General features: G+C 47.4%; 1 protein-coding gene across 9 annotated transcripts in view; it reads left to right on the plus strand.

Annotated features, from left to right (window-relative positions):
* The window catches only part of LOC125303960 (zinc finger protein 521), a 107,042-nt gene extending 95,779 nt beyond the window's left edge, over positions 1-11,263 (plus strand). For all 9 annotated transcript variants that reach the window (XM_048258436.1, XM_048258524.1, XM_048258607.1 and 6 more), the window contains one exon: positions 11,077-11,263. In XM_048258436.1, the coding sequence (XP_048114393.1) occupies positions 11,077-11,106 (30 nt within the window). In that variant the 3' untranslated portion in view covers positions 11,107-11,263. The remainder of the gene's footprint in view (positions 1-11,076) is intronic.
* Positions 11,264-12,529: the final 1,266 nt, after the last annotated feature.

Here is a 12,529-nt window from a genome sequence, read left to right on the forward strand (position 1 = left end):
GGTAAGTCATGTAAGATATATTTGCTTTGACAGTGGAGCAGCAGGGACAGTAGGACTTTGGTTCAGGAGCCTGCAGGACTTATACCTTAATTGGAGTGTCTTTTGAAAGGATTTCTTCAAAGATGATCTCAGGCCTTAATGAGAGTGAGAGTAAGTGGGAGAGAGAATGTGTGACAGACAATTACATTAGCAAAGTATAGTAAGCTCCATCTCCTCTCCTCCCAAGTCTTTTCCACACCTCATCCTTATTGCCTGACACTGGGCTGTGGTCAGTGTCCCCCACATGCTCAAATCAGGGTCAGTTTATAGGACAACCCCAAAGATCAGCCCTGTCCTCTCCCATGTTTTGTCAGTAGTTTACACTCCTGGATTAAAGCTGCTCAATATCTCCTATAACTTCTCTGTGACCCGACACTCTCTTTCAGTCAAAACACAGTCAGTCAGATAAAGATGTCAGATTTCCTTGCATTTCTGTCTTTCACTTTTGCGGTCAGTGTCCTGAAACTGTGTGACTAGAAAACAGAGAGTGACAGTTTTGGTGTGTTCCTGAAATGAGATCCTGACATAAATCCGTATGCATGGATAGCACACATGGAGACTTCGGGGAGCAAATTTGACGTGTGAATCTTTAATGTTCCTCGTTGCTGAGTGAGCCGTCCCATGCGTGTGCCACCCTGAAGCGCATTCACATTTGTTTAGTCCTGAGTGGCTTCTCCGATGCCTCGTCCTCTTCATCCTCCTCATCCTCCACTTCCTCCACAGCGCCGTGATTTGCCCACTGTGACAGCCTCCATCGCTTTTTGAAGTTCTGGGTTTTTTTTTTTAAGCACAACATGCCGTTCCCTTCTTTAACACACTAGGTGTTCCCAAAAACTCTGACACACAGACTCAAAAGTTCCCCTCCTCAAAACGGAACTGAAGTGAATACAAAAGGAGAAAAAAAAAAAGATGGGGGGAATCTTGTTTGTGATGCACCATTGTTAATATTTAAGACTGTTCAAATGATGTAAAAAAAATACTGTAAACACACACTTTAAAAGAACATAAACATTATGAAAGGCGTGTGCAGATGAATAGCTTTTGGCTGCGGGATGTTACACAAGAGTGACGTCCCACTTCTGCAGGTGGATCAGAATAAGACAGCGTGACAGACCCTGTGCTCCTGGGAGGAGTGTGTGTGTGTGTGTTTGTGTATGTGTGTGCATCAGTGTATACTGGGTCTGTTCATACGAGTGCTCCTGAGTATTCTTGTCTTTGTTTCCCCCCTCTCACCGGGTCTGATGTTTGTGAATACACGAGTGTGTGAGTGCGTGTGTGTGTGTGTGTGCATGTGTGTGTGTGTGTGTGTGTGTGTGTGTGTGTGTGTGTGTCTAAAGGGAGACATGACAAAAACTCCCAGAAGCCTTTGAGCGCTCTCTCTTTCCCCCTCTCCCTTTTTCCCTTTCTCTCTCTCTCTCTCCCTCTCCCTTTCTTTTCCCTGCTGCCTCACCACTGGGGGAACTTAAATCCAAACAAACAGCAACACTCTACACACAGCACAGAAATCTATCACCGCTTTTGATCCCTGACACTCCACTGCAACTTGTGTTTCTCTCTCTCTTTCTCTCTCTCTCTCTCTCTCTCTCTCTCTCTCTCTGTCTCTCTCTCTTTGTTGTCAACTTTCTCAAACTTCCATAGTGGATGTCATTAATGGCAGATGAAGAAACACAGCCCAGGTCTTAATTTGTAGGATTGGACTGGCACACTCTGATGCAATATAGTGTTTAAGATTTAAGATTCCTCTGAGGGTGTAGATCATCAAACTCAAGAGGGTAACCGGGGGAGCTATGTTTTCCTGATCTCCTGAGTTGTGCCTTTGTTTTTTAGTACGTTTTAAACAAACTTCTGGAGCATCTACTGGATGTGTTAGACGTTTCTGCATTGTATTACACAGTGCATCAGTAAGATGTGCTTTGCCATGATGAAGTGGTTTAGCAAAAGTAAAGGTTGTTTTCTGTCAGTTATAGAATGTGCCAGTTAAGGATTGGGCAACAATGTGCAGATCATGAACTTTTATTTTACTTTCTTCAAGTTTAGATGCAAAATATTGTTCTGGAATCCAGTTCAGTACATTGCTAAAACATTACTGAAGCATCCGAGAGCAACGCCTTTTAAATTCTCCCCAAAAACACACGAGTAAGCATTAGAGTGTCGACCCATCTTAGTTGAACAAAAGTCTCAGGCGTGTGTGTGCGCATGTGTGTGTGTGTGTGTGTGTGTGTGTGTGTTAAAGAGAGAGAATGTATGAGACAGAGTGGGAAACATATAGAAAGGGAGAGAGTGGGTAAGAGGAAGGGAGAAGGAGAAGTGGAATGTTGAGGGAGAGACAGCAAGGGATAGAGAAAGAGAGAGAGAGTACAGTGAGGGAAAGAGAGAGAGAGAGAGGGAGAGAGAGGAGTGAGTAAATGTGTTTTGTTGCCGGGACTGGCATGCAGAGCCCCACAGACCCCCATCTCCCTCCCAGTGACAGGCAGAGATCCTCCCTCCCGCCGCCTAATTAGAGGATGTAGCCCAGGGCTTGCGGCCCAGGAAGACCCATCCCCCTCGTACGATCGCTCCCTAAAGAAAGCATTTAATTGGGTTCCTAAGTCCTAGCCTTCATTTTTCCGTGTGAAAGGCATCTGTGTAGACATCACCTCAGAATTTAGCTCTCCCCTTTTTTTTTCTTCTTTTTCTTTTTTTTGTCTTTGGAGGTAATAATATCAGAATCCCTGCTTGTCTGAATGCTTCTCTATTTTTCTGTGATGTCTCTCTCTCTCCCTCTCTCTCTCTCTTTCTCTCCCTCTTCCTTCCCTCTGTCTCTATCCTTCTCCCTTAATGAGGCCCCATAATAACACAGCAGTTGTGCAGTTGTTTTGCTTCCTCAGTCAAACAGCAGGATCTCGGCGCAGCGGAGTTTTCGAGGAGCATTCGCTTTGCCACTTCGACAGTGTAATGAGTGTCATTTGGAGCAACAAAGCCGCTAAAGGATGGTTGTTTGCCTCTGTAGTCATACTTCAAAACCCTGCCTCTATCAGGTGTGCAGTGTAGCCAGCTACTGCTCCGGCACCTCGCAAATCATAAGGCGTTTTGTACCCAGGCACTTCGCCGAATGTCATAATTTGCCAGCATGTTCAGAGTGTATGTAAGAGTCTGTAAGAAGAAAGAGAAAGAAAGATAGATAGAAAGAAAGAGAATATTAATAACATTATCATGGAGTGGCAGCGTATTAACTGTGGCAGGATTATAATGCAGGTATTGTATATTTATCACAGTACCATGGAAATTGAATCCTTTGTGTGGCACAAACATGCCTGCACCATATGCATCCACACACACACACAGACACACACACACACACACACACACACACACACACATAAACCCCACCCTAACCCCAGAACAGTATGTCCACGGGTCCCCTAGACACCACACTTCAAACGAGATGGTCCGTTTCCAAGGATACTGAGTCGGTTGTGGCAAAACAGAGGAAGAGGTCGAATCTCCCCACGGCCTGATAAGTGTTGACTGTGGACAATGCCAGCTGCTTATGTGATTCGCACACATATTTATTTATTTATTTTATTTTTTATTTTATTGAGCTAAAACCGGAGAAGCAGTCATTTCTGAGGGCATAGAGCCAAGTCAGGCAGGGCCGGCTGCCCCAGGGGACAGACCAGTGTCAGCGAGCCAACCCGCTCCATCCCGTGGTCATTAATGTGCATGTACAGTATATCACACCGAGTCCGGTCCACAGCCAGCGCCAAATCCGGCTGCACAGCGCTGCCCAGCCGAGGCCAAATCGCCGCCACAAATCAGCCCAAATCCACTCACGCCTTATTTCACAGAAAATCAATCACCGTCTATGTATAGACTCGGAATGCAAGAGGAGTGTGGATGGCAACGTGGTGCAAGGCGTCCAGACTAAGTGGCAGTTAGTTTCTCTTTGTGTCTATCGTTTGTGTTGTGGAAGGCGCCTCTGCAGGGCTTGTAGCTCAGTCTTCTAATGGGTTAACCTGGCCATCGGGAGGTTGCTGGTTCCAAACCCAGATGGTCACTTCATGTTGTGCGATGTGCCTTTGGACAAGGCATTTCATCTGCATCGTCTCAGTCCACCCAGCTGTAAATGGGTACCAGCTTCAGCTTGGGCAGTAAACTGCAACGGACTGGTGTCCCATTAAGTCTACAACTCTCACCCGCTTAGCACCACAAAAACCAGACATAAGCACAAGCCCCATTACCCTACATTGGCTAGGAAAGGGTTAACTTTACTTATTAACTGGAGGAGCCTCTCCACCTCATCACTGCAAATTTGTTTGTAAAAGTAGAGACATGCACCATGTCACCTTTTTTGTTTTTTGATGTTTGACAGCCTGTCAGAACAAAGCAGCAAGCATTAACACACACACACACACACACACACACACATACGCATTCGTGAGGCAGCGGTAATGGCCTGTTCAGCTGTTCATCTCCGCCGCGTGCCGCTGCTGCTCGCTTGTTGCTTTGGCGCTTCCGCAGCCCTGGTGTGGTGTGAGCGCGGTGGGTGCTGTGCGCGGCTGTGCGCGGCTGTTTGCGGCTGTTTGCGGCGCGCGTACGCAGCTGCAGCGTCGGGGTTCTTTTGTCTGGCTCCGGCGTGCTCTCCTGTGCTCTCTGCTCTACTGTGCTGGGCTTGGCGCAGTGCTGCTATGCCTTAATTAAAACCCTGACTGATGAGTCGGAGAGCGCGGTGGCAGTCTCTGTGGCTTCGGCTGCTCCCCGGGAGCCAGGCATGCGCGCGCACACACACTCACACACACGCACACACTCACACACACACAAACTGCTCACAGCGGCAGCCACGGCAGACGGCTCACATGCACACATGGCTGTTTACATGCTATTAACACACAGGGCACCTCTGCAAGTGTAAAATGGCGTCTTTTCAGCCACTAGTGATTGAGTGAGACAAAGAGAGAGAGAGGGAGAGAGAGAGAGATGGAGAGAGCAGTTGAGATGAAGAGATACAGCCTCAGTGACGTCTGTCCTTGCCTGTTTGCACTGTAAATATTGGATGAGGCGAATCTTCATAGGCCTCTCTCATAGAGCCACAAAAAAACAACCAATATCAGGCAGAGAAAAATGACTAAACAAACCAATGAAATGATTCTGTGCTGTCAGCAAATTGTAGGTTGTGCCCAAACAGTGAAGCACAATGAATCTACATTAACAAAGCAGATTTTACATATAAACTTTCCTGCTCTGTTTTGCTTATTACAATGTCTTTGCTGCATTGAAGTCCACTTCTCTGTTTTGCTTATTACAATCCCTTTGCTGCATTGAAGTCCACTGTAGTTGTATTGTTCTTCAGTATTAACGCCTCCTGCCTGGTGATGGGGGATGTGATGCAGGGGTGAAGCCTGAGCAAAAGAGGTGGGTGTGATGCAGGTGGGTGAAGCCTGAGCAAAAGAGGTGGGTGTGATGCAGGTGGGTGAAGCCTGGCTCATTGTGCTGGGCTGATAACCGGCGGGGGGAGCCTGCCAGGGCAGTGCTCATTACAGGGAGCCTTGCAGTGGGGACCTTTCGCCCGGCGCCTCCCCGTCCCTCATGCCTCGCCTCGCTGCGTCTCCTCTCACCTCCTCTGAGCGCTCCCCCCGGAGGGTGTCTGAAAGCCCTGCGCTCCCTCCCTCCTCTCTCTCTCGACTGGCCGCTCCCTACCCTGGCCCTTTGAAGACAAGAGAGACCTCTCACAGTCACACCGTAACATGAGATACTCAGAAGAGTCCACCAGTGAAGAACAGAGGTTCTGTCTCTCTCTCTCTCTCTCTCTTTTTTTTTTTCTTTATTCTTGGTCACAGTGGCCACTGCCGTTTTAAGGTGAGCCGGTGCTACAAGCTGGCCATTGTCAGTCTCGTGTGGACAGGGCACAGTGTTCTTACAGATAGAACTAGATGCTGCCGCCTGGAGTGGAAAAAAGAGAAGTCTGTTTCAGGATCAGACCTGCAGTAACTTCATGGGCCCATGGGTTGCTCTTCTGTGTGGCAGCAAGCGTTTATAGTCCTAGATAACTCAGTCATACGATAAGGCTAAACGGGTATTATTGATGGAGATAACTCAGTGTCTTATAAACACAAAGAGCAAATGCTTAGCAAATGCTTCAGTGATCATAATGACACCTAGAGTAAGTGACCATTGTGTTTTTTGGATGGAATATTTTCCCACACTATTACTATCCTGCATTCATTTTACTGGGCTGCCTCTTTCGTTCCTACATGCAGTATTCTGTGTGCCAGCCCCCGCAACTGAATGTGGAATAGCAGGGTGTTGAGTAAGCGGCGTGTTGAGTAAGCGGCGTGGTGTAAAAAAAACGACCAGTAAGTTGTAATGTTGTTCTGGAACAGAGAGACACAGCACTTCTGCTGGCCTAGAAACCCCGCCGATCTATCGCCGGCAATATCGATACGCGCCAGAGAAATGGGAAGTGACAAAAAGAGTGATTTGGTAATAAATCACTCCAGCCTACCTGTGCGCGTTCGCTCTCCCTCCCACAAGCTCTCCCGCTCGGCGCCCCCTCGCCGCAGCCCTGGCTCCGGTTCGGTGTTTGTTGTGCAGTGTGTTGACTCCCCGTATGCATGTTGCACCTGTTTGCATGGAGCGTACAGGACCCCTGCTAGGCTTTGCCCCACTCCTACTCCTCAGCCCCTGGGCTTTTTTTCGTGCATCACTGTGTGTGTGTGTGTGTGTGTTGGCGGGATGAGTTGGGGGGGAAGGGGGGTCAGCATGCGTTGCTGCAATCTGATGTAATGAGATGAAAGCCGAGAGGTAAATGTGGCAAAGCGCCAACAGGAGCAGAAGAAGCGCCCCCCCAAGTAGTTGGGTGGGGGGTGGGGTGGGCTTGAGGGTGAAGCAGGTGGAGGGGCGGGTTGGGTAGAATTGTGGGAAGAGGGTTAGGGGGAGCAGCTATTGATCAGTGCAAACCTAATTTAGTGGAGAATTGACTGCTAAGCTTTACCTGGCTCGAGCTTCTCGGCGGGTTAGCAAGCAGCGTGGGACAGCGAAGCGAGCGGAGGAGGCCGAGTCAGATGAAAGCAGGGCATGCTGGGAAGCGCGGCCAGGAAGGTCAGGAGCCTAACCAAGAGAGCGTGGCACTCACACGCGGCGCCAGTCAGACCGGCCTCTTCCTCAGAGGTGGTGACAGCCATCCATCTTCACCCGCATGTCAGACGGGCAGTGAGGAGTGAGTGTGATGGAGGCGAGTGGGCTGGTTGGTGTGTGGGGGGGGCGTTCACAAAGGCAGGGGTTCTAGTCTAGCCCTTGATGTGAGAACATCTGGAGCAGGTTTGCTCTCTTCTGCCAGTGGGGTGCCACCTAACATCAGGTGGGTACCGAGCAGAAGTTGCGGCAGCGAGAATCCACAAAGACACAAGTCAGCAGCAAGCAAGCTAACAAGGGATAGTCTGTCTGCACAAACTGTAATACTGTCCATTTTTATCATTGTGGAAAATATCTCACTCACCACCCATATCTCTTTACAACCTCTGTCCCAATGTGTTGGGGAGGAGGAAAGTTCATATGCATATAGTTTGGACATACGGTATATGACACAAGCAGGGAGGTTCAATGTATTGTCATAAGAACCAAGGTCCCTCATACATTTCGAAGATTAATGTAATTTTTGTATTGTCTTTGATTTTAGTGTTTTCATGCCATCATCCTTTTTCAATTTGCCAATTTAGTTAACAAAATCAGAGCGGAGACATTTGTGGGTGGATGTAATATTATGCACGTCTGGCTTCACGACTGTGTGTTGACACTGGCAGACACTGATAATGAGATCATGAAGTACGCTGATCAAATAATAAAAAAGAATGCATTATATTATATCAGCAATATTACATTTAATTGAGAGACAGGAAGCGCCGACCATTACTCCATCTACAGGCCGGCGCTCGAGAGCAGCAGTGACAAAAGCATTGTTATCTTTTTTTCCCTCTCCTTTTTTTCTCCTTCTCACTTTTCTTTCCTCCTTTTTCCCCCCCTCTTCCTTCCCTCAGCTTGCATTGGCTGGCAGTGGAGTCGTTTAACACTGTCCTTGAGAATGCCTTGAGTGAGAAAACTCCTCACATGTTTAAGGGAAAAGGTAGACTGCAGTTTGTGTCAGCCAGGGCCCTGCGTCTCCCCGGGGGCTTTATTTTCCCCTCTAATAGCTGTTACGAGCCCTACATTCATATCCAAGGAGTCACATTCCTTTGGGGTCCCTGCACAGACAGACACACACACACACACACACACACACACACACACACACACACACACACACACACACACACATACACAGACAGACACGCAGTAAGACACACTCTCTGTCTCTCTCTCCCTCACACACAGACACACACACACACACACACACAGACACATAGTCACTTTGCGGCGCTCCGTGTCAATATCCTGCCATTTGAAGTCACGTACAGCAGGGGCCGGTGGGAGGCTCGGTGGAGCCAGGCTGACGGGTAATGGCCCGCATTCATTAATAAGGTTGCCGTGCTCCTGTCCCTCCTCGGCAACGCCACGGATGTCTTCACCAGAAAGGAGGGGGTGTCTCCCCAAGGGAGCCCCCAACCCCTTCCCCAGCCTCCCCACACCACCAACCCCCCCCCCCCACCCCCGCCCACACAGACACACACACACAGACACACTCCCCCCACACACACACACACCGCTCCTTCTCCTCCCTCACTCACTTAAAGGAGCTCCATCTTCACCGGCACTGATCGGATTCAAAAGGAGAGAGAGCTGCTGCCTGGTGCTCACCGGCACACAGGCCCAGCCAGGCAGCAGGCGACGGCAGCTTACTCGAGGGGACGTCCACGTCACTGGAGCATAGCCCCCATTTCCCCAGCTTCAAAACGGGCCACAACCCTACCTGTCGGGGATTAATCTGTGCCCCCGAGGCTGTGCTGACAAGCCTTTAAAAGCGCTACCAAGTGGAGGAGAGAGCCAGACAGCCCAGGTCCCCAGCACAGGAGCACTGTTGTGTTGGTAAAAGAATGGAGGTGGGAGGAGATAACAAACGGATGCTTGACGGAGTTGGTGGATGTGGATGGCAGGTTGAGTGCAGTCTGAGTCCAGTTATGCTGCCGTTTTATTACGAGTGTGTGTTTTAGTTTGACAAAGTGTGCGTGGGAAATAAAAGGCAGTGTGGTCATAGGTGTACACCTGAGCACGAATGCTTGAGAGAGTGCGTCTGCGTGTTCGTGTACAGAGGCACGTGGTTGAGGTGGTCTGAGGTGGCCGTGAGCACGCCTGTCCGGGCGTCCTCGTGTCACGGTATGTGTGAGGGCACGCTCTGATGAGGTGGGCCAATGACAGGTGCGCTTAGTCCATGCCAGTTTCCAGAGTCCAAGGCCATGTTTTTAACGGAGCGCAGCAAGTGGGGCATGTAGTTTGCATTAAAGGGATTAGCAGTCACTTCAAAAGATGACCTGGATTTTGCCCACCAGGGACACCAGTTACACACCCCCTGGTCCACGCTCCCCTTTAAAGAACCTCAGTCTGCCACTGTTCCTCTGCCACTGCCAAACTCATCACTGTGTGTGTGTGTGTGTGTGTGTGTGTGTGTGTGTGTGTGTGTGTGTGTGTGTGTGTGTGAGAGAGAGGTACACAGGTGTATGAGGCCCTTGAGTTTTGTGTGTGTAGGAGCATTTTATACCTGTGATGTGTTCTCCAAGGCTTTTGCATATTTCAAATGAAAATTTTACTTCAGATATTTTGGGCTTTTCATCACATTAAGATTAAAATTAATCAGATTTATTCAAACAGGGTTTTGCTAAACATAATTTGGTTTTTTTCCCATATGCACCAATGCAGGAATAATAAAAAATGACTATTGAAGGAACACATCGAGGATTACTAAAACTCAACACACACACACACACACAAACACACACACACACACACACACACACACACACACACACACACACACACACATTTAGATAGATCAGGGACAGCAAAGTGCCAAATACCTCATAGCAGTCACACTGTTTATATTGCCGTGGTATTTATGGCTAAAGCCATTAACCCAGTTAAACAGACATGGTCATTTCCAATAATTGATACGCCTTAAATCATGTCATTTATCCCATTTGGATGAAAATACCCAGCCCCATTATTTAGCTCTGCCCAATGCCGTGGGTCAGGAAGCCTCCTCTGATTCGCTCTGTGATAGGGGACAATGACATCGCTCGCCCCTGCGTAGCATTCTCTCTGAATGGTTGTCATGGCCACAGCCATTGATCACGTGGCGTATGCCTGCGGATTGAGATGTCAACGGGTGTCAACGGTGGCACGTCCTCATGCGTGCCTTGTGCGATTTCACTATGCCCAGTCCCAGCCAGCACAACAGCCTATTGATCGCAATGCAAATTTGACACCTTCCCTGGTTAATTGGATGTTGAGAAATGTGACACTTGCACAATAGTTCTGCCTGTTCAGAGAGATATGTCATTGAGGGTTTGCATTTTGCTCGTTTTATCTTCAAAATTCAGATCATTTAGATGCCTGGGGATATTTTAAAGGGGAACTTGGCAACTATTTCAACATAATAAACCCTTTTAGAAATCATTTGGATGGTTAAATGACCTGTTCCGGTGAAAATGGTGACTTTTCCCGCTGCCTAGCGTCCCCAGGCGGAAAACCAACCTTGCAACATTGAGACTACCGTCCCGGAAAGAGAAGTGAGAAACAAGAAACTCGTTTTAAATCGTGTTTCTTACCTTGTAACATCCACATTGTCTGCCGAACTTATGCTAACAGTTTTGCTAGCTTGTAAACAAATCCATGTGCTTTATCGTTACCTTTTTCCACAGTTTGAAATAGCATAATGCACAATTTCTCCAGCGGAGGGGGAAATCCTGCCAAGTTTCCCTTTAAGCATTGCCATGGCAATAGGATTTTTTAGGAACATTTAATGCTTTGATAAAAAATGAGTGTGATTGTTCAATTGATTTGAATGAAATCTGACATGCAAGAATTGTGTCAAAACAATAATCCCCCAATCTCTCCCTCTGTCTCTTGCAGAACCACACATTGAGCCAGCACAGCAGCTAACAAGGTGATGGTGCACACCCCTCTGCCAATGCTACAATCACAGAGAACTCCATCGGAGGATGACAACTATCCATGTGGTTCTGCCCATTTATGCACTGAACTTCAGTTTCAGTAACAGATTGTTTTTGTTTTTGTTTGTTTGTTTTTCACAAAAGTGTATATGAACACAAACAGGAAAAAAAGATACATGACCCAAGGTCTTTGTGAATTGTATTGTTCAGTAACTGGCTAACGTGTAAATAATGTTCATGTGTTGCTACTCCTCAACTATAAAGCAGTCTTGCATTTGCCAGGGTAAAAAACAAGTCTTTGTTACAAAAAAAGAAAATGAACATGGCCGTTGAAATGAAGTGTATGAACCAGACATCAGGACCAGTCAAAATGGACACAGTTGCATAGGGACAGCCTTCCATGGTGCCCCGCTCAAAGCTTGCCTCTGAACGTCCAGAGATGGAATGCTCGATCACCAGCAAACTGAAGCCTGCCATTTTGTGATTTATCTTTCAACAGCCACCTTAGTTTACAGGTCAAGCTGAGGTGGGTCAATCATTGAAGCGCGCTCTGTCGATGTAACGAAACAAAAATGAAAATCAGCATTCTGATATATGCAAACCCAGTGAACAGTGGGCGGAGACAGGGCTATCTCTTGGTGTTTGGGAGAGAATATAGTCCCTGCAAGTCCTCAGAACAGTTTCCACTAGCATGGCAGAAGTATCTGCTTCTCTGAACGAACCTGTATATTTCTGTTATTAATGTTTACTGTTTGGCCGAGTCTGGAAGTTTCCTTTCATCTTTGTTATATCAGTATATCATAACTGGGTGGGGGAAATAAGCTCCTTTTGGTGCAGTCTTTCTCAAGGGGAACGCACAGATGCTTGTCCCCTACTCTCCCTGAAGCAGCCCTACCTTTCACTGATGTTGTGTGCAGACCCATTGCGCCATAGGTGAAAGGCATTGTTGTATATTCTGTACAGTATTCCCCAACCCAGACCCACAAACACCCATACGTTCCCTTCTATACCAGTTTTGCATTCATTGAACTTGAGATGCACTTTTCTATGAAACTTTCCTGCTTGGACGTTCTTGTTTGGGGAAAAAAAAATGTCATTATTGTCTTGAGAAGACTGAGAGAAGACTACCACCTCAACTGAAAGACTCTGGTGAAACAAAATGTATCATGAACCGAAACCTCTGGTGTTAATTAAAAAAAAAATGTAATGTACAAATATGAACTGAGATCTGAATTTGGCAGACCTCCTTTTTTGTGTTGCACATGTGATGAAAATATTAAACCTGTATGATGAGATGGCTTTGCAGTGTCATGTTTGTGTGTGTACAGTATGTGTGTACATGTATGAGAGAGAGAGAGAGAGGAATCTAAAAAGTTAAATGATTATTTCATAATTCAATGTTTTGTACTAAA

The sequence above is a fragment of the Alosa alosa genome, chromosome 1 (assembly GCF_017589495.1).
Source record: "Alosa alosa isolate M-15738 ecotype Scorff River chromosome 1, AALO_Geno_1.1, whole genome shotgun sequence".
Classification (NCBI taxonomy): domain Eukaryota; kingdom Metazoa; phylum Chordata; class Actinopteri; order Clupeiformes; family Clupeidae; genus Alosa; species Alosa alosa.